This window comes from Taurulus bubalis (genome assembly GCF_910589615.1).
Source record: "Taurulus bubalis genome assembly, chromosome: 6".
Taxonomy (NCBI): domain Eukaryota; kingdom Metazoa; phylum Chordata; class Actinopteri; order Perciformes; family Cottidae; genus Taurulus; species Taurulus bubalis.
The window spans coordinates 16,470,010-16,497,928 of NC_136594.1; the positions used below are offsets into that span (position 1 = coordinate 16,470,010).

General features: G+C 41.0%; 2 protein-coding genes across 5 annotated transcripts; one reads left to right on the forward strand and one right to left on the reverse strand.

Moving 5' to 3' along the window:
* lrpap1 (low density lipoprotein receptor-related protein associated protein 1) lies at window positions 1-11,195 on the forward strand (the record flags this gene model as incomplete). Its single annotated transcript, XM_079220245.1, has 8 exons — window positions 1-162; window positions 1,074-1,218; window positions 3,621-3,751; window positions 5,186-5,306; window positions 6,605-6,760; window positions 8,261-8,343; window positions 8,750-8,926; window positions 9,503-11,195. 8 exons carry the CDS (start codon window positions 1-3, stop codon window positions 9,569-9,571), a joined length of 1,044 nt encoding a protein of 347 aa, XP_079076371.1. The 3' UTR covers window positions 9,572-11,195.
* On the reverse strand, window positions 10,784-27,902 carry dok7b (docking protein 7b; the record flags this gene model as incomplete). 4 transcript variants are annotated; one of them, XM_079220243.1, is made up of 13 exons in its annotated part: window positions 10,784-10,920; window positions 11,478-11,654; window positions 11,976-12,095; window positions 12,742-12,787; window positions 13,316-13,387; window positions 15,994-16,907; window positions 17,464-17,571; window positions 19,426-19,545; window positions 24,069-24,269; window positions 26,320-26,470; window positions 26,722-26,810; window positions 27,685-27,730; window positions 27,849-27,902. In XM_079220243.1, 13 exons carry the CDS (start codon window positions 27,900-27,902, stop codon window positions 10,784-10,786), a joined length of 2,235 nt encoding a protein of 744 aa, XP_079076369.1. The 4 variants fall into 4 exon arrangements, 3 of the variants coding, with proteins under 3 accessions (XP_079076369.1, XP_079076368.1, XP_079076370.1); XM_079220242.1 differs by having other exon boundaries at window positions 11,946-12,095; XR_013771017.1 differs by lacking the exon at window positions 10,784-10,920 and having other exon boundaries at window positions 11,543-11,654; window positions 13,316-13,382.
* Between the last annotated feature and the right edge of the window lie 17 nt (window positions 27,903-27,919).

The following is a 27,919-nucleotide window of genomic DNA, read 5'->3' on the forward strand; positions in this document are numbered from 1 at the left end:
ATGAAGCTGCGGTGTTTTGTCGTCGCTTTGTGCGTCGGTGTGGGTGCAATGGCCGGGAAATACTCCCGTGAATCTAACGAGCCCGAACCGAGCGGTGGTGATGGGCAGAAGGTGGAGTTCAGGATCGCTAAATTGAACCAGGTGTGGGAGAAGGCGAAACGGGTAGGTGCACGAGACGAGCTGTTATCTGTACGGTGCAGCACGAACGTGGGTCAGTGAAGAGACGTCAGCTAACGTGAACGTTGCAGTCTTAGTTTGGCTTCTGCAGTTTTCACAGTTCAGTTAGAACATTCCTAAGCCTAATTAAAGATACAGCCTTAGTGCACGCAGGTTAATTAGGTAATTAGCTCGATAGACGCGAGCAGTGGATGCGCTCCTTTACTTCCTTTAGTTTGTCTTTATACATTTAGCGTTTCAGCAAAGAAGCTGTAGAACAAAACATGGTACTGCGTGTTGCTATACTTTGCAGTATGCTAACTGAAGTTATAATAATGCATATGCTGCACACAAATGAAATTAAATGAGTTAATCAGAAAGTGTTGATGCTTAGTGTGGACTGACCCCACGCGCACCAAGGTGCAGACCAGTGTGGACTTCAATACTGTCCTTCAGGAAACGTAAAGTTGCACAACTCTTCTCCAGTATGCCATGCTTTATTCACCAAACGTATTCAGCCATCTTGCCTTAATCAGAATGACATTTCCCAAAGTTGAGGTTGACTGCTCACTAAGAGCAGGCAGCATTCTCTCCTTGCTGATCTGCCCTGTTTTCCCAACACTGCAGAATACGATTTGGAAATCTGCCATCAAGGTCAAATGGAGATTATATTTGGTTAAACTGTGTAGCCTGTTTCCAGCTCCACCTAGATAGAAGTTGTTCTGGGTCCTGAGACTTTCCACTAACATTAATAAAATGATCACTACTTCCAAAAGCATATTTCGCAGCTGTCATATAGTATGCGCTTTCACTGTCTCCATTTGTTTGGTGTCCTCACTCCTTCGACTGCTCTGTCCCTAAACGTATGCACCCCTTCTGTCTAACTACAGTCTTGTTGTCTCTTATTTTGGTTTTAGATGCAGTTGTCCCCAGTGCGTCATGCTGAGCTGCACAGTGACTTAAAGATCCAGGAGAAAGATGAGCTGCAGTGGAAGAAGATGAAAGCAGAGGGGCTGGATGAAAATGGGGAGAAAGAGGCCCAGCTCCGACGTAACTTCAATGGTGAGACCGCTCTGTCGCTGGTGCAGTCAGCCATAAGTTGAACTGTTTTCCCGCGTTGTTCTGAATTCACTGTAGAGTCGTCTGCCCTAAATATGTAGTCATCCACAGTGTCACTATGTGTGAAAATTTTCAGATTTTGTCAAATAATTATGCTTTTAATGTTTGAGTTCAGCAGAATATTATTCAGAATATTAGTATTCACCAACTAGCAAAAATGGCATAAATATCAAGAAGCGCCCAAGCTGAAAAATCTGGTATTATTAAAGTATATTCCAGACACTTAATTTATTTTTGTGTGTTTCATCAACAGAATGTTGATGCAAATTCTTAGTGGTTGTACACGCTATATGACAACATTACATAATTGTCTTAAAATAAAAGGTATTGGCCAGCTCTACATTTTAAGAATTTAAATCATTGTTGGAAAATGATGCTGATGTCTCCCCGAGGAGATGAATAACCTTGTATCTTGGACATTGTAGTTTGTATGAAAATCGCATCTTCTTGACAGATTACAGGTTAAAACAGTGTAGATTGTGTTTAGTGCGAAACATAGTTGGAGCTTTCATTTAAATCCAGTGGTTTGAAAAGATCCCCTGAGTCCGCAGATTGAGATGAGCTTTGTTTTAGTCGAAGAATACAGTGTGTGAATCTTCACCCAAATCAAGAAACGGAGGATATAACTAATGATAAAGCACTTTTCTTTAGCGTTTATGTACTAAATTATTGTCACTGGGCATTTCAAGGTCGAGGGTAAATAATACTGGAACACAGACCATTAAATGCATAGTTCTCGAGATCATAGTTTATGTAATAAACTCTACCCTTTGGCTAGTAGAATAACTAATGTGTTACTTTGTACTGCATCAGCCAAGAAAAAATATAATTATTCATCCCTATCAAGGACTGTTTCCAACGTCTCTTGGCAAAATCTCCTTTTGAAATTAAAACTGTAGCTTTATCCGTACTCTATATTAAAAGTCTTAGCCTATCAATTTAGCATACAAAGGGTATGACTATACACATTTTCAAAGACATATTCATGTATTCATGTGATTATGGAGCTCGTGGTCAATAGAGGATGAAAACATCCCACAATTATGTGCCCCTGTTGATCATGCCCATCATAATGATTCCAAAAACAGCTTTCAACATGAAGTAAAATACTTTTTTAGTTTGGCAAACCTACTGATAAGGGAGACAAATTTAGACGGTGCACACTTTATTTGTACTTTCAGTCTAGAGGACCTTCAGTTTGGCAAACCAGCAACATTTGAATTGGTACAGATGTGAGAATATGCTGTGCATGATACATTTTTATATTAAATTGCATGCATTACCTGCTGGCAATGAACCAGGAGTCTGTTTAGCGTTCTGCCACTCGCTGCCAGTGGATACTTTTTGCCCATTTGACAGCTCGGGCTGCACCTCCCTCCTTTATTCCCTTTCCCTTATACCTTCCAGCTCTAGGCAGAGCAGCAGAGTCACTCTCCTTTGTAGCTTAATACAAACACTCTCAAGGAGGACCTCAAGTCACCTTCTCCCCACTGAATCAAGTCCTTGTCCATGAGTCATTCTAACTAGGCTCAAAAGTCATTTCTATCTTTCCTTGTTTTTTTCTTTTCATCACACTGTTCTTGATACTCCGTTTGATATGCCGAGAGACAAAGTCTGACACTTTGCTTGTTGTAAATTGGTTGTTCTGGGAATGTGAGCTTGTTTTACTGTTTGCACACATTGCAGATCACTCGGGTCAAGAGCATCTGCTGAGCCTGTAAAATGTGAAGTAACCATTCCGTAGAGATCGTCTACAAGTGCTTGCATCCTGTTTATGAAGATTTAAAATGAGCCGCCTGCATGTGGACACTGTCCTAATGAAACAGCAGTAGTTAATAAGTGACACTGATGGGTTACCAACTGTTTGAGATGGTGCTGAATCAGCGGCTGCAACAACAGTTTCCTGCAGTAGAATAATAAGGGCAGAGCACATTGGATATGACCTACTCTTCGCTCCCTGTGTCAAGAATAAAGTGACGTTAGTTTGTTTAGATAAGCTCTTGTTGGATTCCTTGACTCTAAAAGTGTGTTTCTGTTTTCAGCAGGTGACTCATTAGAGATGCTGTCCTCGTTGCTGTTTTTACAAAATGTGTGTTGTGGCTTTGGAATTAATGAGTTGCTGTCAAGGGTTGTGGACCTCTGGGTAATATTTAATGTGAAATGTTTGAGAGTCTTTCTTAAATGATGAATGTATGTGTCTTAGTCACTCTAGATGTTCATACTTACCAAACAGTTTCCTCTCATGACTGCCTCACTTGTTACTCCTTACAGGCTCATGTTAGGATCATTTATCGCAGCAGTTAAAGCATTTTTTAGTAAAACGTCTGTTATATTTTATTATGTAGTGATCCTGGCCAAATATGGAATGGATGGAAAAAGAGACACTCGGCCACTACAGAGCAACCACCTGAAGGACCACGACACCAACGAGGGAGACGTATTTGACGATCCAAGGCTGGACAAACTGTGGAACAAGGTGTGTATGTGTGCAGAGGAAGAAGGAAAATAAATTAAAAAAAATATTTTTGGAAATGGTACCGTGATTTATGCCCTCATTTTTTTTAGTGGCATTGTGGGACCTTTTGCTCTCTGTTACTACTTGTTAAAGAAAATATACCTCGGCTGTTAGATAAAATAAAGACATCATCCTCAAATCAGCTCAAAACAAATTGACCCTCAGTTTTCACACGACCCTCAGTTGAGATCAGTTGAACCAAATGCAGCGAAAAGATTCTTAACCAGCAGCATCAGTAGTGCTTTTGTATTTGGCACAGTAGCTGCACTCTTGTGCCTAAAACATTATTTTCAAAAGCTCCAAATCTCCGCACTCCACTTCCGGAAAGTCCATGAGGGTTTAAGGCTGTCCCACTGCCAAGTCGTCGAGTGTTTGAGGGCTCTCTCACTGACATGTTGTGCCCTTTCTGAACACTTTTCGTAAGTCTGCATTTCTGCAGACTTTGCCGTAGGGAATTACCCACAATTCATAGCAATGAGACGTGAAACACAGGGTTACTAATGGAAGCCTGAGATGTTAGAAGAAAAAGGGAAACAAAGCCTGACATATTAAGTTTACACTGAAACATTAAGGAATTTAAAGATGAAATGTAAATAAAAACACATGAGAGCAGAGAAATGCAAGCAGAGACAAAAACAAGTACATAGATTATTTGCCAATTACCTGATCTTGTGAGGCAAAAGCCTGGAAGACGATCATGGTAACCTGTAATGTTGCAGCGAAGTGCTGTCCCATTTGTATTCACACCATTTCAAGCCCTCACCTTCTCTTCCACTTACCAGGTGATCCCTGAAGACTCGGATGTTTGAGCCCTTAGGGGGAACACTGGGACTGGGCTCTTGTGTTTTTAGGAACTTTGTGAGACGAAGTATGCAGCTAATGAAAATGGAGAAAAGTCATACTGTAGCTTTGTCAGAATTTCCCAAATTACACAAATCAAGTCAGAAGTTGCTTAAGGACCAGAGTTGAAAAGTTATATTGTGACAACGCACTTGTGTTTGCAAAGAAAGCTATAAAAAATATTGTTAGTTGGGTTAAATGTTATAATAATTCATCTCATCATTCCTTTATATGCAAACAATCTCTGCTTCTTGCAGTTGCTAACAATAAAAACTGTAATCTTTAGATTATATTTTTCTAAGAAAAATGGACACAAAGAATATTAGTTAATTCTGTGTATAAAGTGGTGTGGTCATCTTGTGATCTGACAGGCGATTGAGTGTTTAGATGTGATGTGTATATATTCCAGAAACCTTCTGAAACATCTAGTGAAGGATTTGTACCAAGCGGTGGTTCTATGTGGAACACCACCTGTCGTTCTTCTCCATCCCATATGTCTGTTGCTGTCATGCTTTTGAGACTAACTTCCTTCTACGATGGCTGTTCCCCGATCAGGCCCAGAGCTCAGGGAAGTTCTCCAACGAGGAGTTAATGAATCTGAAGAGGGAGTTCCAGCATCACAAGGACAAGACCCACGAGTACAACATCCTCATGGACACTGTGAGCAGGACGGAAGGTGAGCTACGTCAACCACTCCCATTTGCTCTGCTGCTGAGGTGTCGCACCACTTCCGCTTAGTTGTGACACTACTTTCGGAGGTCAAGTTGATGAGCCTTTACGCCCCCTCTTCCCCTTTGCTATCCATTATATGTTTTGTATACAGGTGTAATCATGGTTCTGCTCCAAAGCCCATACCAGAATAACGTCCAAAATTACCTTTTACGTATTACCAATTCAAAACCTTGTTCTGCTTCACTTTGTCAAAGTCAACCTTTGCAGAGAGACTGTTCACATATTGTGCTATGATTTGGGAGAGGGTTAGTCCTTACAGCTGGATCATTTCAGAGAAATGATCATCCTGAATGTGCTTTTTTTTTTCTAGGCGGACCTGAAACCTTTTCATTTTTGCAGTGTTTCATCTTCATTTACTCCTGCCCTGTAAAAGTAAATTAGTGCAAAGATCAACACATTCTCACCCTCTTTTAGCCTCATTTGATTATCTATTCTGCTGATGCTCAGGTCAGTCATCCAAAAATCAGTCGAGTCAGAAATGCTCTCGGTCTGCTTGTTCAGTTTTGTGGAATGTATCAACCTGCACATAGCGCTCTATCAGTGTTTGTCATATCACATCAAGCTGTGAGTTTTAAGCTGAGCTGACAAGCCCGACCGACTGTTTTTCAGATAGACGCAGAAAGGAAAGGCAGGTTTAGAACATGCCTGACACTTTGCAGCTGTTTTCGTTGTGCAAAAACTTTGCTACTAGCGCTCCACAGCGTACAAGCCAGGGGTGTTTTTCTGCTTGTCTGATATATTTAAATATTGAACCGATCACTAGTTGCCTTGAGGGGAGTGTCCACAACACCATCACCTCCAATCATGCACACTTTTGCTGCCTTACCCAGTCTCCATTTTGCCTTGTTTTTTTTCTTCTTTTGTTACTGTGGGGGAAAACAAGAGGGGAGGAGAGAACACAACACTGACACGTAACATTAATCCAAATGTCGACTGTTGTGCAATTGGCATTTGTTTGCTTTTTACCTCTTCACCTTTTCTTATGGTGAGACAGGCAGGTATTTCATAACCACTTTGTGGTATCAACCGATGAGATTAGACTCATAAACTATTCATGGTTTGGTATGGAAAAATAAATGTGATATATGAAGAAAAAGACAGGCCTGTGAAATGTTAGAAAAAGTTGACATTTTCCTTTCTTATTATATAGCACTAACCTCACCTTTTTATTAAATGTAGTTTTTTCTTCTTCCTTTCTTCTCTTATGGATTCTTGTTTCTCTCCATCTATTTGCCTCAATAGAAATACACAAGAATGTGATATCGTCCCTGGAGGGTGACGCCAAAGAGCATGTGCTGCATCAGAAGCACACGGACCTGAAGCAGAAAATGAGAAACCTCAACCAGGGCTTTGAGCGCCTCCGTAAACTCAGCCACGAGGGCTTCACTGAAGACAGCGGTGAGAGAGAGAGAGAGAGAGAGCGCGCGCACACACACACACACACACACACACACACACACACACACTATGTATAGCAGGCATTAAGTGTGTAATTGGCAGGGCACACTAACTTGATGATGGAATAGATAGCCGAGCCGCGTTTGACCCCCTGGGAGAGGCTACATTTACAAGTTGCACACGTCAAACCTCTTAAAGAAGAGGCTGATGCACACAGTAGCACCTTTACGATTACTGCGTGTGTATCTCTGTGCAGCTCAGTCTTACACTGCATTTATCTCAAACTTAATCTCACAGGGTTGATATGCTACAGTTTAATTGAACCGTTTTGTGCTTTTAGTTTTTAGCGCAAATCACTGCATCTATTTGGGTAAACCAGCTAGTCATTGTGCTTTTTAACTTGTGGAAAACATTTATCATATATAAAATTTTAAAAGTCGTGAAAATGTCATTAAAATAGTATATTATGGCCTAAAAAAAAAGTCAGGAAAAGGTCATAAAGGGGTTATAGAATAGTCTGTCCCAAAAAATATATAACATGTTGAAATGCGTCATGAAAAAGTATGTCAAAAAAAAGTTATATGTTGAGAAAAATTGTAGTAATTTATGTTAAAGGAAGTCATAGTATAGCCCAGGGGTCACTAACAGACAGACCCAGACGCCGTTGTCCCTGGACCTACAACCGATAGATAATTGAGAATTATTCTGTTTGAACCTTTTCTAGCCTTTACGGCACTCATTCAGCGATCCAGGAAGCACAAGCGTTGTAAACCATCTCACGTGACACGACACTACAATCACATGTGTATTTGGATAAGCTTCGCCCTCGACTCAAATGCCATATACACATGGGGGAGACCCAACAGTTGGAAAAAGTATGAGTCAGACTATTTCACAAAAAGATAAAAGTGGACTGCTTAACCAGAGCCTTTAACCAGGAATGGACTCTTATATTTATTATTGCCACAGCCAGTTTGTCTCATGTTCAGAGATTGTGGCGATCATTAAAAGCGGCGATGTGAAGTGCCACTACGAGACAAAGCAACAGATCTTTGGCGCAAACATACCCACCCAAATCCAAAATGCACAGAAAAATAAGAGTCCAATATGATCAGAATTCTAACTCATTTATTCACTGACCAACAATGTAAACAGAGGGGAACCCTAAATAATTGTAGTATAGTATCTCGAAAAAAGTAATTATAGCCTATCAACAATTCTTTTTTAAAGTCTTAAGAATAATATGTTGAACAAAAGTCATATAATAGTATATGTCGAGAAAGGTTCTAAAATATGTCATCGTATGGGATGTGTAGAGATTTCAATGAAATCTTTCATATTGTGTATATTCCCAAATACTGAGCAACGAGGGCTGTTTCTTATAAAACATCTGCTGCTGCTTCAAAGCCCCTCTTGAGTGTGCCTGTATTAGTGAGGCTCCAAACTGTCTCCTTGGAGTGTTTCTCTTAATCTTGGTGTCTGTTGTTTCTTCCTCTGTAGAGTTTCGGGAGCCCCGTGTGATTGAACTCTGGGAGGCTGCCAAGAGAGCGAACCTCACCGACGACGAGTTGGACTCTCTAAAGGTAGCTCATACATTGCTGGTGACAGGCTTCTGGATACTTTTGTGTTTTATCACGGTGCTACAGTCTAAATCTTATTACACAACTATATACACTCTTGTAGTGTATTTTGGAGCTAAGTACTACTTGTACATGGTAAGCCGTAAAGCCTCAAGTGCACATTATTCTGATCACATTTTCACTTGCCCATCTCTCATTGTGCTCCTTTCACCCTTTGTCCCAAATCCACTGTTGAGAACCCAATTTAAATGTCTACTCTATTTAAGCATATCTAGCTTTAAGATCAGTTGTGTCAAAGAGTAACATTTCCTCTCTAGTCAGTACTTGAGATGCAAATTGTCTCCATTCGGCATGTAACTGAACTTGAAGCCCTTCTGTGTTCACCGCCCTACTTTCCTTGTTCACTTAGGAGGAGCTGCGTCACTTTGAGACCAAGGTGGAGAAGCACAGCCATTACCAGGAGCAGTTGGAGCTTTCCCACCAGAAGTTGCGACATGTGGAGTCTTTAGGTGACAAAGAGCACATAAAGAGGAACCAGGAAAAGTACGAAACTCTAGCTGAGAAAACCAGGGAGATGGGTTACAAGGTAAGGAGGAATACAAACAAGTTTGTTGGCTCTTAACTATATTTTGCTATCAAACACCACAAAGCTACTGTCCAATTGCTCGCCTGCTGAAGAAACTAATGGTGTTGCAAAGTGGGCATGAATAAAACATTGCTATAGTGCTGTGAAAATGCAGTCACAAAGAAATAGAAAACACAGGTTAAAATCACTTATTGTTGTTCCCGTTGTAGAAAAGCAGTCTTATTCATAGACTTGCAACTCAACTGTTTTGGTAGTGAACAAAAGGCTGAAAGTGTTCCATAACTTCAAAAGAAGAACGTGATTACCCTGTTATACCATTTCCACAAATCATTGTGGTCATCAGAAGAAAAGGTTTATAACCAAAATAACTAGGATAAAGCCGATAATTTATTTGGCATTAGTTTTCAAAAGCCTTATTTCTAAACATTGGCACAATTTATTTATTTATTTGTATTCCAGGTAATGTTTCTATTTAAATTTATTCTGATAGATAAATGTGCCAATGTAGAGCGTGTTTGTGAGATTGCCAAGACGTCTACAACCAAAAGGTCACATGATGTATTTGTTTGATTTCAGATGAAGAAACATATGCAGGACTTGTCCAACAAGATCTCCCCTGAGGGACTTGAGCATAATGAGCTTTGAGAGGCTCGGATCATGACTGAACTGAAATACTTCCTTCCACAACGCTCCCCTTCTACTGAAAAAAATAAATTGGTTTTCTACTTTTCCAGTGTTATTTTACATTGATTATTTTTTTTCTTTTAGGAATCGATGAATCGTGTATCTGTACATAATATACATATGGAAAGATGAAACCGTTTACATACTAGTCTGGTACAACTAATGGCAGGTGTGGGATGGTTCAGGTCCCGGGGAACAGCCAACCAGCACTAGTACTTCCCATTGTTGACCAATTTGTCCACACCCGTCACCAATGCAATATTGGCTGTTGCTACTGGAGTAACACATACCTCAGTCTGCTGAAGTATTGTGGTGCTATTGTCTAATCAATTTAAAATGAAGCATGCGTTGCAGATTCAGCAAGAAAACCTGAAAAGATAACAGCAATCTTTAATGTGCAAGATACAGGTGCCAACAACATCCAAACAGTAATATTTAAAAAAACATAGTTTAACATCGCTCAGTCTTGGCATAGATAAAAACAGTTACTATTTACAAATCCTGTAGAGCCATTAACAGGCTATAACTCATTCCTGTGTTGTTTCTACTCGTCTCCTCAGACTCTCCAGCTCCATAAAATTAGTGCCAAATGTTGGACAATTTGTCCTGATCATATCAAAAGGGAGGTGAGAATGTAGAACAAACTGGTTTCCTGTTCATCAATACTGACCAGAGACATTATTGTGATGAATAATGTTCCTAGTTACTCAATCATGTCCTGCCTGGGCCACATATGGGCCTGGATTAATGTAATTTAAATCTAAACTATAACTGCGATGCTTATTTCAATTGAATGCTTTCAGGGCCAGATGTGGAGCGCCTCAGCTTGCTTGTCTAACAGTCGATGTCAGTGCAATAAGGGGGGGCTTGATCTCCTAACAACAAATAGTGCCACATCCAAACAGTCTGGAAACATTTTAATCTACAAACAAAATTCCAGTTTGCCAATTACAGCTGTTGTCAATCTTTTTTTAATACCTATATTATCAGTATTTACACAATTCCCTCATAATTAAGGCTTTTTATAACCATCTGAGTGATTCTTTGTGGGCGTGTTTTAAGTACAACAATGATTGCTATGATCAACTGCAATTAAGCACTTCATCTTATTTATGGAGATGGAAAGAATCAGCAATGAAAACTATTTTGAAGTGTCAGTTGGGTATTGCAGAGTCAGTTTGGCGGCCCTCGCCGCCTGCTCTCCAGCTGAGTCAGCCGGTCCTCTCGGCCCTGAACATGCTCCGCCCCCACTCTCTGAGCCGTTTCCATGGCAGTGATGTCGAGGTGGGCGTACTTGATGGAGCCTGCGTCTGGTCGGTGAAGGGGGAGAGAAGGGAAGACGTTTGCATTATGTCATCTGTAACCTCAAATTGTCGCATGCATTGTCAGTGACTTCATTGGTAGAGCTGGAATATAACTTTAACCCAATAATGAAATGGAATTGTAAAAATGCATTAAACTACTGAAACAGCTTTGCTTTGCCAATTAACAGCTTATAATTGTATTATGTTTAAACTATTGTAAATTGGTCTATGAAAGTCATTGATATGTTTGTTTTTCACGAATAAATCGTTTCTCCACTTTTTTTCAGTTTAGTGGTCTGTCCCTCCTTCAAATTTGCAAATGAAACACACGTACGCAGAGATGAGCAGATGATCAGAATGCGCTCAACCAAATGTAGAGTGTCATCTATTTCTTAGTCAGTGAATTAGAAAGACAGATGCCATATTGCAGTTGTTTGTTTCGACTTTTCCGATGAAACAAATGCTGAGTATGCCTATGGTTGGCAGAAGCAGTAGCGTGAAAAAAAATCTGAGCTCTGAAATGGCTATTTAAGTGTTCTTGCTGGGTCTGCAGAGCTGTATACCTCTGACAGCACTGTGCAGACTGGAAGCTGAGATGGGCTCTGTGTAGAGCAGCTCTCCCTGAGTTGTAGCTGCTAGGGCGCTAATGGGTATGTTAACATAATTAATCAGGCTGTCCTTAGGGGGCCGAGTGCTCAGGGCTGCAGATGGAGGAACTTCATGAGCAGACTGGAAAATACCTGAAGAGAAATCCAAAAAGGTTCACTGTTAAGCTGGTTGCCCACCAGTCAGTATGTAAGCAGTGAGGTCAGAAAAATATTTTAAACAAGCTCACAATATAGCAGTCTGTTAATAGGGCCATGGTAGAGTATTTCATTAAAAAAAATAGGAAACTCCTACTATAGTATGTTATACAAAGGTATAGTAGGCCATTAAGAGTCATAGAATACATTTTAAAATAAGAACATTGAAAGAAGTTATGATATAGTCGTCAATAGTATGCATAAAAACACCAGACAAATGAGTCATACCTGAAAACAGACAGTCTGTGATTTTCTTACCACAGGCTGATGTTGGCCTCTGCATGCTCAGTGCAAGACGGGGAGGGGCAGAGGGCGGCCAGCAGGGCATTGACCTCTTCAGACCTTCATCCTGCTCCTCTCTCACACAGAATGAAAGATCTGGAAGCAAAGTATGCAGATTATTACAATAAAACAATGTAAAAATTACAGGAAAATTCTTCATTCAAATCTTACTAATGTATGTTCTTTTATGTAGTATCAGTAAAATGTAGAATGGTCCCCGTCAGTGCTACATGATTGTATTAGATTGTATTGTATTACTGATACATGTAAGCAGTATTTTATCTATGCAACGTATCCTATCTTATAAACTATTTAAATGTGAAATAAACTAGTAACTGAATTTCCAAATAAATGTAATATTTACTTCTGACATGTTGTAGACTAGAAATAGAGTGGCATTTAACAGAAGTACTACAAAAAACTAAAGTACAAGTACCTCCAAAATGCACTTAGAGGAGCAATAACATTGACAGCCAGTGTTTAAAATGGGTGCTGCAGTCCACATTTTGAAACATTTGAGGGAGATGTCTCTCCACACCCTGCGGACAGGGGTTGCCAGGTTGAGGACACCGAGTCTACATGTTCTCTACATTATATTTGGGTGGGTTAACCAACAAAGAAAAACACGACTTTGCAAACATATTCATATTTCTCCTTTAAGAACAGTGTCCGAGTAAACGTACCCCGTTACTTACCACCACTGAGAACGACCCAAGTTCACTAATTGCAAATACAAACACACCTTGTATATCTGCAGAAGGGGGCCGGCTTGATGGAGAGTTGGCAACCTAGAAAACAAAAGGCAAATACATAATTTCAGATTTTGTCTGGAAGAACATATTACATGTTATATAATGTAACTTCTGAACTGCAGCCACAAGTGGGAACTAGAAAGGTGCACTTTGAGTGCCAATCTCGGCTACGGGTGACTGAACGAACACCAGTGCTGTAAATTATTGTCAAACAGACTTCCTTAAAGCTCAGGAAAACAGTGGCAATGTACCGTTACACGGGGGCCGGTTAAGGCGCAAGCAGTCGATGGCGGTTTAAACAGGTAAAAAGCTCAGCTGTGTGAATGCAATCCCTCAACCATGCTTTGATTTAAAAAATGTAGCAGCAACTACTGATTATACAAGAATATAATAGTAAAACCTCTGGGATTATTTCAATGAGCAAGGGTGTGTTTTATTGATTATGAATTTAATTTAATTTAAATTTTCTTTCTTCTTTCAAATGTTACATAGTGAAGCTTTAGGCAAAAAAAAGTTTTTTTTTATGGCTCCAGACCTGGAACTAATAGATAAATCGAATGATACCTGAGTCAAGCACCTGTTCCTCGCTGACCGCCACTGCTCTGGTGTAACATAGTTGTCCAAACCATAACTGCACTGGAGAGACAAGAGAAGTTATTGTGGAGGAAGGGTTCAGGGTTTTTACTGCAACATTCAACATTGTTACTGGCTACAAGGGGGGAAACTACAACTGCTCAAACTGGTTAGAAATTAGTTTTGGGATCGTAAGCAGCAGGACAGAGAGGCTGAGAAAAAGATTGAGCAAAACAGAAGGAAGTGGTGCAAGAGACGAAGAAAACATGTTGATACAGAGCTGACGTTTTTAGAGGTGGAGGACAACGGACAAAAGGGTGGCTGGCTCTGTCATGAGAAATATGTGTGTCCCAATTTACTATTCTCTCACCCACAGCAGCTAATATTGCAGCAGGCTCAAGCATCAGGAATATTTTCTGTCATACGGTTTGTTTCAGCGTACATAATACAACTTGTGGACTCGGGCATCAACTCATTATTCAACATGAAGGATGTGTAGTTTGTTCCGCATTGAACCGCTGACACTTCAGAGTCGAGGAATGATGAATAAAGAAAAGTAATTTCTGTTTCATACAACAGGATTTTTCTCTCCAATGTTTCTTCCGAGTTTCACTACTCATTCACTTTCTTTGGCCCCTTTCGCACTTTCTCTCCAGCATAAACATGATGTACAATGAACACACACACTCCTACACAAGCTGTCAGAAATCACAAGTCACGCTGCTTCCTCTCCTGCTCTGATGACAATTTACTCGCTTGAAGAGGGAAGTGCTTTTCACAACCCATCAGAAAATTAATTCGACATTCGACATGTGGAGAGGTCTCTTCTGACGGCTTTTGAGGTTTCTGACAAAAGTATCAAAGAAAAAACAACACCGGCCCCAGACAAGTTTGAGATGGAGACTCACAGTTCATTTTTTCCAGTTTTGTTTTTTTATATTGGCGGTTCAGTGCCTCAGCGGGTGGTCCCGTCACCTCACAATGACAAGGACCGGGCTTTGGTATTTGTTTGAATCCTCTCACCATGTTTCCACACTCTGAGGTGGTTAGACCAAAGACACACCAAGTCACTTGGACTGGAGGCTAAACTGCCCATCGGAAAGAAACTGAGGAGGCATGTGATGCGGGATGGCAGCGACCGTATGAGGCTTTAGTACAGTACGAGCTGTCTGGTCTTAGAAAGTTAGCTCTAGTGTGGTCCTAATGGCTTATGATGCTAGTGACCCCCAGTTTGAGTCAGAATAGCAAGTATATTCTATGGAGAAATTACAGTATGTTTATGTATAGATTTTTCCTGCTTTTCTGCTCCATTAAAAAGGCAGACACCCGAGTATTTAGGTTGAACTGCAAGTAGCAGTGTGTATGTGAAGAGAGCATGTAATTGCTGCTTGAACTGTTGGTGCATGAGTCACAAACACTCAAAATTATGTAAGAGCAAAGTTTGAAATTACAAAAGGCCAAATGGAGAAAAACTCTAGAAAAGTAGACTGATTAAAAGACACTTAAGCCTTATTCGCACTAGGACTAGTATTACCAGGGGACCTCGTGTGATTTAGAAATCCCCTCCTCCCCCAAGTTGCTAAGAATTAAAACAAGCATTGGACAAGTGAAGAGACACTCAAGTTGAACCTCTGTGTGAGGTGAATAAAATGCCATCAAGACTTTTCTCCATGATTGCCAACACATTTCTGAAAAACAAAAAGCTAGGTTTTTGTTTTTTTTAACAACCCCAAATCACAGATACTGATTTGCACGGGCCTAATATCTTCACATTACCTCTGTGTTTGGTGATAGATGGGAGTGGAACAGATGGCACTTTTTGCCCTGATAAAAGGGCTAGTGGCCTAAAGTTTGACTTCATTATCAAATACGTTTACCCAAAACTGGACCGAAATGTGCAGAGCCTCTGAATTCCGTATTAAAAGTAAAAATCTTCCCTAGGATCAAACGGATGTAACATACTAAAACAACAGAGTACCACATGTCCCCAAAGTTAAGAGTGCATTCAACCTTGTTGCCTGGTGAAAGCAAATCAAAAAGCAGACAGATACTTTCTTCCAGAATATACAGCCTAACATCTGTGACAGCCGATATCACCGGTACTCACCGCGATTCCTTCCTCATTCTACAACCTCCAAACCACAATTCTGCTGAGGAGCTAATCCCAATTTATTAGCACAATGATTAGTTGCATAAAATCCCATTTATTAATGCAAGGATAAAAAATACCACTGTGGGGAAGCAGAGACATAAAGGAGAACTTAGGATCTTTGAGAGTAAACCGAAAGGCTGGAGTAAGTGATTAGCATGAACATTTTCTTTTATTTCATTAAGACTCCACTTAATGCAAATGTTAGCAAAGAAGCAAAACTCCCAAAGAGAACTTAAGAGTCTGATCATTTCTCTATAGTGCCGAGCACTGTTAGAGCTGAAGACAATCCATTTTCTTGCATTGTACTTTCTTATCATGTATTTAAATAAATTATGTTAAGACTCTAGTGTTATGAAAATGTTTTAAAAAGCACATTTTCTCTGGTCCCACTGAAAGAGCCTTTGTAAAATATATATGTGATATATAACTGGTTTGTGTTCCGATTTATGAAGAGGGGTTTAAATACATCACATAAATACATCTGTTTTGTTTTGACGGAGTGTGAGAATACCATTACCTGTGTTTCTGCATAAACCAAGCCTCCAGGGACCAACAAGGGTCGAGGTGTGGCCCGCCCCTCACTGTCCACAGGGGGCACCCTCTCACTGCCCCAGGAGTGCGAGCGCTGCATGATGGCCTGATGCTGAGCCCTGGGTCCTGTGGGGACGGTGCTTAATCTTTGTCCATGACTACCCCATCCATCCCCACTGATCCTGCTGTACCGGCCCAGCTCAGGGGGGTCTTCGTGGTTGGAGGGTTCCCTCAGGGACAGGGTCTTGAGCAGACTTCTCGGGGTGTCGTACCGCAGTCTTAGGAGGCTGGGAGTTTGATACTCTTCCCTGTGGCTCTGGGACGCAGGAGAGCAAGATCTGGAGACACAAGGGCAGGGGGAGGAGGAGGTAGCAGAACTGTGCTCTGGGGTAAGTGTTGACTGAAAAGGAGGAGGAGGAGGAGGAGAAGGAAGAGGAGGAACAGCGGGAGGTGAAGAAGGAGGAGGCGGCGGAGCAGGTAGGCTGGCCACAGAGCCAAACTCCCCCTCCCCTCCCTGGCTGGCCATGTCCAGACTCCCAGTATATGAGGAGCAGCTCCCTGAGTAAGACGACTGGCTGCCTGTCGCTATCCCAATCCCGCTGTCTAACGAGCTCTGCCGCCCGCTGTCATGGAGACCCCGAGGATGCAGCTGGGCGGACGACGGGCGAGTCCCCGAGCTTCCCATCACAGCGGCATAGAGCCGGTCATCTGAACTGGTCAAAGCCTTCAGTGTGGAGGAGCTCGAGGAGGCCACCTCGCTGGAGAGGTGCGGTTTAGCCAACGGCTCCACCCAAAACGGGAGTCTGCTTCCGTAGCTCGCCTCCGATTGGCTGGAGGAGGAGCTGGAGATGCTGCTTTGGTCGTCCCCGGCAACAGATGTGCTACAGCTGTAAGTGTAAGCTGAAGAGGGCGAGAAAGTTATTAGATCCTGTTGTTGCTTCAGATTTGCTTGAGGAATGTTTCCCCATGCCACTTGTCTGTTAGTGATTTATTAACCAATCTGCACACAAACACACCGACCACCAAGTTAAACTGTTATACACACAGAACATTTAATGATTACTATATAAAGCATGTCTTTAATTAGGCTCCAGATACAAATTACTATGACACTGTGAAATAAGTTTTTAATTAACGGTTCCCACTTCCTACGGTTCAAGTATTTTGCAGTTTAGTCAGAAATTTTGTTTCTTGTTTTTTCCCAAACTCTCTCTGAGTTCTGAATTTAGTCAGCAAAAATGAATCACGGGACCTCTAACTGACTTCACATTTCTGACTCATAACAAAGTTCTTAAGCCTTTGCGTAGTCAGACACATACAAGAGCAATGATGAGTAAGAAATCCTCAAATGTTCATCAAGTGTCTGAAGGCCACATAGTATCCATCTGATATATTACAGAGAGCCAGTGAGTCACACATTGGATATACAGGATGTGAAGCTAACCGTGCAATGTACCTGTGCTGCTTGCGAGGCTGCTTTGAGACAACATGCTGAGTCTCTTCTCCAGCTCTGACGCCTCTTGGCTGATGCGTTCCTCAGCTGACACTGGATCAGCATTGGGATCTGCAGAACATGCAGGCATGCACAAACACAAAAAGAGCACAAAAACACACATCCTTCAGAGTGTGTGAGCAAAGAGAATAATGACAATATGGCCCAGTTATATGCACTCAGCTGACATTGAAACCAATTTCCACTGTCCATCAGTTTTTGTTTTGTTTTTGATCTTAAAACTTTTCTATCCAGCCATTATGTAACCACTTTTCCTTTACATGGTGACATGGGGGGCCCTGGACAGGTTGGCAGGTTATCACGTGGTTGTGTTAATTCAGCTAATGTGCAAATTGTTTACTTGTCACATTTCAAAGTAAAAATATTACTTTGACTCTGGTCCAAATAGGCTTTGGAATGAATGAATCCACTATAATTTGGATGGTGGATAGATAGATAGATAGATAGATAGATAGATAGATAGATAGATAGATAGATAGATAGATAGATAGATAGATACTTTATTTATCCCCAGGTATGTAGATAAAAACCTGAATAGAAATAATTCAAGGTCAATCATGTTTTTCTTTTTTAAGTCATTAAGTGTGAAAACATACCTTAGTGGCCTAAAATGCCTTTCAGAAATACCAATGGCACTAAACCAGACCAAACAACTGTTATGTATCTTAATACAACAGAAATATTAAGGCAGTAATCGTAAAGGTGCTACTGTGTGCATCAGCCTCGTCTTTAAGAGGTTTGACGTGTGCAACTTGTAAATGTAGCCTCTCCCAGGGGGTCAAACGCGGCTCGGCTATCTATTCGATCATCAAGTTAGTGTGCCCTACCAATTACACACTTAATGCCTGCTATACATAGTGTGTGTGTGTGTGTGTGTGTGTGTGTGTGTGTGTGTGTGTGTGTGTGTGTGTGTGTGTGTGTGTGTGTGTGTGTCAAGGTGTTTGTGTGTATACGCGTGAACATCCTAACCCCTGGATATCTGCCTCTGGAGTGCAGGAGCTAATGCTAACGTGCAGATGCCAAGTTTCTTCACTACGCTATGTGAGGTGTCAGCTAACATTTCGAACATCGCTGGTCTACACTAATTATAGCTGCTTCACTGCACTGAATGTCGAGGGGTTACAGTGGGCCTCAGAGCCGACTGACGCAGGCTGACAGACACAAGAATAAATGTTGTAGGGAGGCTGAGGTTTAACATTTTCACTGCTGACGATGCAGCCTCTTTTTGCCCCCTTTGAACAGTCTGGAACAATAAAAAGCCAAAATGAGTTACATGTCACTTTTCTCCATGATGGCATCCATTCTCCACCAATTTAACCTGCATGAGGTCAAGTTGTCTTTACAAAAAAGGGGCACATGTCAAAAAACAGATCCTGAGATGTGTGAGTACGTGTGTGTGTGCGTGTGTGTGTGTGTGTTTACTGTATTACAGTTAGGTTGCCTTGTCTCTGTCTCTACTCGGAGGTATTACGGAGTTGTCAGAGTGTCCTTTTCTCTTTCCAACTGTCATTAAAAGCCTCTGTCTACATATTTGTGGTCTCAGAAATGCTTGTGAAATTAGCAGTCCGTTACAAAAGCTCACAAATCACACAAAAAGGCATGACCTCTTGATCCACACGGTAACCCTCGGGGCTTTAGGCATGTGGTGTTTCCATTAGCATGGTGCATGACACAAATGCTAAACACGCACACTAAACAGGCGGTAAACCTTTATAATGGAGGTCACAAAGTCACATACCAACGTGATGGATTGTTTTAGTTCAGACACGTGGGTCACTTTTTCTAATAATTCTGTAGGTAATTATGTTTGAAGGCATATTGTGTGTGTATTTTCTTTTTTAACCGCTCACATGCATGTGTCAATGTGAGCGTGCATGCTGCATGCTCACGTGAGTGCATGCCCACCTGGACGGGCAGGTCGCAGGCCATGAGGTGTCCTGCCGGAGGTGATGCCCCTGACAACGCAGTCAAACAGGAAACTGATCTGCTCTCCTTCGGGACAGGACAAGAAGAAAACACCAGCCCCTGAAAGATGGATGGGGAGAGAGATGAACATCATCATCAACGAGAGACATAAGCCTATGATGGATGAGAGGAGAATATATCAGCAAACAGCATGAAGCAGTTTTATCGAGCTGGGGAATATGGCAGAGTAAAGAAAAAAAGTTGAAGTGAATGATGACATATTGAGTAAAATCCTCCTTGAGCAACGCCAAACAATATTCAGTGAGGTCCATAAAGCTTTTGTGAAGACTTTGTCAACCAAGGCTGTTTGATTCAGCAGCATTTTCTTCTAAAAGTTACATAAAACTCTCATTCAGCCCCCACTCTGCTATCAAACCCACACAGAGGTATGATTCTGTGAAAACACAAGACAAGCAAAATAAAATAAAAATCATGAAACATCACAATCTCACATTGCTGAGATTTTGAAAAGACAGCCACAAAGTAAGCCCTTACATCTGTTGTAGTACCGAGTTTGCGGCTAATAAAACAAAACAATAAACTGCTGAGAAAGTAGAGCAGAAACATCTAAGTCAGTCTTACGTGTCTTTGCTTTAAATATAATTAACAAATTTCAAAGTTTCAGAGTTAAAAATTAAGTTTGCATTAACGATTTTAAAGACAATTCCAAAGATCCCAAAACAGCATTGAATACTCTGGTGAAGGCATCTATCCATCTCATTCATCAAAGGTCTCATTTTACATACTTTATTTACATGTATTAAGTATGTGTTCAATCTTACTAAAATATGCTTTCAGAGCACCATTTAGTTCTTCAAACTGAACAAATGAAGAGTTTCTCTTTTGAATCATCACTGAGCATTAAATATGATGGAACCGGTTCACTTCATTAGCTGTTATGTATCTTATAGTATTTCCTCCAGTCAGTGGAGATGCTTGAGCTGCTTATTAGCTCTGTCAGCCTTTCCCAACGGGAGCAGATGCAGTATGAAAATACCATCACGGAGGATATCAGGCTCTAAACTGAGATGATGCCTGTATGAAAGCCAGGAATTTAAATAGTGAACTATAGAATTCACAATAACTAATAAAAGATGCTCTGCTCTTATAATCCAAATGATTCATCTGAACTGAGAGAACCTTTTGAGAAGCTGGCCTTTGTGAATCCAGTCTTGTGTCAGAAAGGTGTTTAAGTTACAAGGTTACGAAGCACTGAGACTGTACATCTTCAGCCATTCAGACATCAAAATCAGACTAAAGGTAAACACAAACACATCCTAACACGGAACCACAAGAGCAAAAGAGTTCATATATTGTGGATAAAAAAATACTCTGTGGACAATTCTAAGGTGTTAAACAAGCACCACAAACTGCTGGCTCAAGAGGGGATGGTCCCTGTATTCAGCCGCTATCAGTCACTTTGTGTAATCTGAAGGCGGGCCCTCATAGTGACAAAGTAATTTATCTTACATTTCAATTTTGTTGTTTAGTGAACAGGGACAATGCTCAATATATTTATATATCAAAGCTCATTTCCATATGCCCACATAATCCATTGTTTATGCAAACTGGTCGTGATTGTGAGTATCAATTTAAGAATGATCGGTCAAAGCTTCTTGACGTTTGTAAATGTACGTGCATATTTACGTATAATTAAACTTAATAAATTATACTCTTTTAGAAATGGTTTTCTGCATTGTTTGCCAATATCCTTTTGTCTTTGTAGGTCAATGTCAATATATCCTTTTAAACAAAAGGAGATTTACTCTATCATTAGAAAGAAAAAAAACATTTGGAGTCATCGGGATGAAATACATTATTTCTCAATTTTGGGCCAGTTCATTGGAGGGCAATTATTATGTTTTATTTGTTATGAACACCAAGAGGCCTTGTTGGATCTGGTCCTTGGAGCTGCATGGACGCTCATCTCGAAAGAAGCAGGTCTTTTTTTCTTATTGCAGCAGTAATAAATCATACTAAATAGAGAAAGAAGCAGCTTTTCTGTCAAATTTTAAACAGGCACACCAAATTACTGCCTGCTTGGGACCAATGTTCATCATATCTGTCCACATAGGCAACTTTCAGTAATTATAATGACATATACTGTATAATATAAGAGAGTAATGAGCCAAAAGCAGGAGGACAGCTGTTTTGGCTTGACGTTTCTCATCCAAGAGGCTTAAACACTTCTAATAACAGGTGTAGAGTCAGAGCCATTTAAACCTTGTTGGGTTATTCTCGCCTTTATGTCTGATGACATTAGAGTAGATGAAGTTGACTTTGACTTTGTACTTCTAGAAATCATATTATCTGGATGAATATGGACAAACAAAAAAGAACACTCGGAGGCAAAAATGCTTTATAACGTAATAATCTATACACAATAAAAACTACCTGTGTGTGTGTGTGCGTGTGTGTGTGTGTGTGTATCACAGGGTCAACAGGAACATGTGCGACTGTGGCTCAGTGGTTAGCATGCCCATCTTTCTGTCAGAGGGTCGGTGGTTCCAGCCTCGGCTCTGCTAGTCCATGTCGATGTGTCCTTGAGCAAGACACTTAACCCCTAACTGCTCCCCATTGCTGTGTCTACGGTGTATAGAGCAAAAATATAAGTTGCTTTGGATAAAAGCGTCAGTGAAATGTAATGTAAAGTGTGGATCTGATAAGCCAGAAAATGTCCGTCTAGCTGAAACACTGCTCCGTTCCAGGCATCATTGATTACAGAACACCCTGGTCTCATTATCACATTGAATGGGAGCTGAAGTACTGTGCAACCAAAGGCACACACGCTCAACTGATTAGTGCCGAGTAAAAGTCTTTGCACGGCATGACTGCCCACCGTCCCACAGGACTGTCTGTCATGAAGTGCGTTGCCAGGCTTGTGGTGTACGTCTACAACTCTGCAGCCGGAAATTTTATCGTCCGATGCACAGCTGACTTTCAAAGTGCAGCTGCAGCAGAGAGCACGGTGGTTGTCAAGGTTAAAATATTTTTATACCACAGCATTAGATGACCAATGAACCAACTTTCTGATTTGCACAAGGTCTAAAGGGAAATTAGAGAGCTGAGAGGGTAAAGGAACAAAGGAAAAAGAAAAAATGGAACCTAATATTATTCAGTGATTGTACTGAACTATTTGCACATCTTTGCACTGACTATCTTCTGACCATCTCGTGTAAATACTTACTACATTTGCACACAAAGCAGCTGTACATTGTCCAACATAACTCCAGGACAGACATTTGCAAGACAGTATATTAGCCATATTGCTCTGCATTTGCTTCGAGGGAAGTGCACAGGAATGCAGTGATGATATTTGGGTAATGTGCAAAGTCAGAAACCCGACTGTAACCAGGCAAGTTTGTGTTTTATTACCCAAAAGAAAGTCTGCTTTGGGTGAAACCAAACAACACTCCATAAATCACTGCAGAGCAATGGTATGTCTCCCATGTACTCGCCAAATACAAATAAACATGTAAAAATGTAAGCTAACACTCAGCACTCATGCAAGGAATGTCACTTGTCAATTTGACTCTCACATCTTTCTCTTTCTGTCTCTGCACCATGCCAAGAGGGCCTCTCTCTACTGCCTCTGGGGCTGCTGGGAAATATATAGATGAGCGAAAGGAGAAAACTGTGATTAGCAGTCCAGCTAACAGGTGCGATGTGATTGGATGAGTGACCACTACAGGGGAGGCTGGTATTTATAGATGCTGCTCATCAAAACACTGAAACCAGACCCTTTGGCCCTCAGGGTTATTCCTGTAGGAGCCATGAGATGGTTTGCACGCACGTGCACGTGTACGTGCACACGCGCGCAAACACACACACTCGCACCTATCAACCTGTAAGTGCTAGAGAGAAATTAAAGATAAGATAATCCTTTCAGCAGTGTTTATGTATCCAAAGGAAGCCCTTTAAAAAAGTGGAATTCGACGACTATGCTGCATTGGTTGTAAATCACATTGAGAAAGTAACTGGTTTAGGGAGTTACAAGAAAATTCTCAATATTTGAGGGTATCTTTAAAAAATGAAAAAATTCTATTTGCTCTATTTCCATTTATATGGAAATCGAGCAACAACAATCTTAATGTTCATTGAGTGAGAAAATATTGTTTTTTCATCTCGGAAACCTATAACTTTCCCTTTTCTGCTTTCCAAGATGATTAATAGTTAATACTTAATACTGTAAGAGGAGCAACAGTGTTGAGGAGGTTTGAGTCACACTGATTATGCAAAATGCAGCATGTCTCATCACTGGTGCTGCCAATGAGGAATTGAATATTGGTGTAAAATGAGAACATAGAAAGAAGCTCTTAAATACTGCTCTCAAAATATGACATTAACAGTTAAGTTCTAATGGAGCTCTGATATAAATTACACTGACCCTATGGCATCTAGGTTTGAGCAGTGACCCACAAATAAGCCAAATAGACCAACAACAACAAGAGCCAGGGACGTGCTGTGCATTGCCCAAACCTGTTATTCAGCTGTTAGTGTTAAGGTGTTGCCCTTCTTGGCTGCAGGATACATTCTCTAAATTCACACCGCAGTAAAACCTTCTCAGGCCAAGAATTACTCACATAATCCGCAGCGAGACCCCCCCTCGAACACGAAGCCATTTGGCACCGCACCATATCGACGCAACGCAGACAACTTCCAGTGGCCAATGACGACAGGTGGGACGCCTCTGGTCAGGACCAATAGGTCGTTGCACAGGTGGAGGGAGGCGGGGCCGCTTTCTAGGTTGGTACCTGGCTCGACATTGACACTAAACCTGTGGACTGAAGGTGAAGAGAGTAAAGGTTTGGTAAGAGTAGAGGCCAGGGTATGTGGTTTTCAAACAGTCTGTTGTAATGGCCTAAAGACAACTGATGTATTATTGATCATAAGAACCAACACACCAACATATCTCACACACACGCAAGCACTTGAACACAAGTAAAGTGTAACGATTGCTGTGGTAAAGATTTTTAAGTCGTTCTTTAAGATCTACTGGCTGCAATTCGTGCAGAGGTCTGTCTCTCCCTCTCACAGCCAAACACATGCAGTAATAAACAGTATGTACAGATATATACAGTATGTGCCAATACAATATCATTAGTAGAACTTGCTAAATAAAAATTAGAAGAAATAATGAAGTAGTGACGTTTTAGTTACAAGACAAACATGGCGACAATCAGAGGGTCTGTGGTTCGAACCCCGGCTCTGCTAGTCCATGTCGATGTGTCCTTGAGCAAGACACTTAACCCCTAATTGCTCCCTGTTGCTGTGTCTACGGTGTATAGAGCAAACATGTAAGTCGCTTTGGATAAAAGCGTTAGCTAAATGAAATGTCATTTAATGTAACATGAATTAGTACAAAATAAGGAGTTTCTGAATATTTACAGAAAGCACTTTCATATTCAATGAGTTTAACATAATAAAGTGAGCTCATTTTGCTGTTATTTTTTGCTCATTTCGTAAATAGGTAAATTGTGATTCATAGCAGTGGGTTTTTCATTGGAAGATAAAATATGAAATGTGCTGTGGAATTTGTGCTGTTCTTTCCTGTCAGGAGGACAGGAAAAAACAGATTTGCTGTTATTGAGCTGCAAAGATGTTCTCTGACATAAGCTCTTAGTATAAGAAAAACTGAAGTTTGTGAGTTTCAAGGGGAGATAAAGTGATAGAGGAACAGTACAGACGTAATATGTAATTATGGCAATTATGGAGCCTCAAAAATATCTTACAGGGGACATTTTAGAAGGAGGAGGAAAACTATTAGACATATAAGTACTGACATTAGTGCATATTGCTGCACAAAAATGTAAATTAAACTCACTTCACTTTGATGTGAAGTACAGCTAAAAATCTGGCTGGAGTTATTTAAATATGTTATTAAAATTCATGATAATAGAGAGGACATTTCGCAGTGAGACAAGATAAAAAGGAAAGTTTGGACAGAAGTTAAAAGTTATTTGTGAGGGGTCCAAATTATAATATTTAGGCAACTACTGCTAACTTATAATTGAAAGCCAGAGATTTTACCAACAGATAAAAAGCTTGTGTTAAATATTTTTTTGAGCGGTTTCAAGACAGCAGGTGGAGGAGTTCATTTAAAAGAGACCAGAATTTAGCAGGTAATTACCAATGGAAAAAGGTGAATGTTTGTGCTCTTCTTGCAACTTCTTCAGTGCAGAAGAAGCCTGTAATGGCTAGAGGAAGGGCACATCAAAATACAACACCAAAAATGACCCATAAGTTGCAGTATTTTGTTAAAACCTTGCTTCGCTAAACTACACTTAAAATGATAAAGTAAATCAAATAATTTGTATAAATGCTACTCCAACAGAGCTCCCTCACATAATGGGATTCAGTGTATTTTGGCATTTCTTACGAGTGGACATTATAAACCCTTCTCCTTTGTCCCTCAGCTAATCGCTTTGAAAAGAAAGGCGTGAAGTTGAGACAGCAAATTTTGAAGATAGAGGACAGGAGTGAGGAACCTTTCAATGTCGCTTTAAGGCTTGATTACGTAACATGTTAGATACTAGTTCTGAATCAACCTTCCAATCACCAAACAAATACCTTTTAATAAGAGGGTTGTTAGTACTGCTGTATCACAAATAAACAACCTCCTTTTCAGCAGTATGCAACTCTTTGAGATCCTTGCTTCTTCTGGTACTTACTGCAAACACAAAACCTAACCTGATGCAAAACAACTACCTTGAATTGGTTGATGTGTGTTATCCAACTTGCAGTTCTCTGTATCAAATACATGAATCATTCGCACATCACATCCTTGAACAAGCACCCAGGACTGTGACACCCACACTAGGCCAAACCACTGACCTTCTCCCAGGCTGTAGCGGACGCGAGCATCCCAGGCCAGCAGGGCATCTCGGTTGTTGAAGCCCAGGACCAGCGTGTGTGCCAGACAGAGGATGGAGAGGGTGTAGGATACCCCATCGTACCCAGGCCCAGGCTCCACGCCACAGATCCCCTGAGGGAGCACAGTATATTACACCGAGATTGTATTCCTGATATTCTTTTTTATTCTGTATTCTTTTTATAAGTCTACTTATTGTGACCCCCTCAAGTGCTTATCTATCGGTGTGGCATCTACATTTGGTCTACTCCCTGTACATGTGCCAGCAGTAGAAAGCATGTGATGCACCATCACTAAAGAGCTGTAATAAAGCTGCCCCACCAGTGTGTTTCATCTGCACTTTGGTCTGCTGCAGCTTAACGTACCTCCAGTGTTACACTGAGCCTCTCCTTGTGGCCGCTGCCCTTCTCCTTCCCTTTCTTCTTCTCCTTATACACCAGCAGAGACAGACAGTCTGGAGCAGAAACACACAGAGTGAGGAGCTTTAAGGATGGACAGGCTTAAAAGTAAATGTTGTGCTTAACAGCAGAATGAAGACAACAGAGTCACTTTTAATGTAATCTCTGCTACATGCCTGTCTGTGTTCATGGCACAGCTGTGATCACAAACCCTACAACAATGAACTGATCCACTGGCACAGCTGGTGATGAAAGCAAAGACATAAATACACACACATGAAGATACACACACACACACACACACACACACACACACACACACACACACACACACACACACACACACACACACACACACACACACACAGCCGAGTAGACCGAGTATTACACACTTTATTCAAGGGCACAGCAGTAGGCTACTGCATGGCCACATGTTCTCGTGTTGAGAGGCGCAGCGTCTATCCTCACAGCATCTCAAGTGAAACTCGATCCTGTTTTGACACATGCTGCTTTCCTTTCCTGACAAGCTCATAGAGAGAATCCTCTGATACTGTGTGGAAATGTCACAGTTTACGTTTTTAGCTGGAAAGCTTTCATATGATTAACGTATCCAACTAGCACAAAAAAGTTGTATATTCAGACTCTTAATTTGAAGGACACCGGCATTAAACACAGGCAATATTTCAGTTCAGCTGGTTTATTATTGCAACACATCCCCACATGTTGACACGGATATGTGGCTTTATGTGCTCCTGTGGCGCACAGCAAAGAGACCAATTGGCAAGTTGATTAGTTTAACAGCAGAACAGCGAATGGGATTAGTACTGAATGATACAGATGGATTAAATAAATTGTCTGCCGCTGTGTAAATGTGCAGTTTGAGTGTGAATAATAAGATGATAGTTAAAATAAAAGTGGTTTGCCACATACCTGCGACCGGAGAGGGCTTCCGAAGGACGACACACCGAGTCTTCCACTGTGGAGAAGTTTGTAAAGAATCAAGAAATGACAGAGTAAGTTCCTACAGTTGTCCCTTAATAATGGAAAGACATTTTTAAAGTTAAAAAAAGAAGAGGAATATTGGCAGAATTAACCTTTTTTCCATCTCTAAACTTAACTTGTCCCTCCGCGACAACTGTATCCGTCATCTTCTGTCATGGTTCCG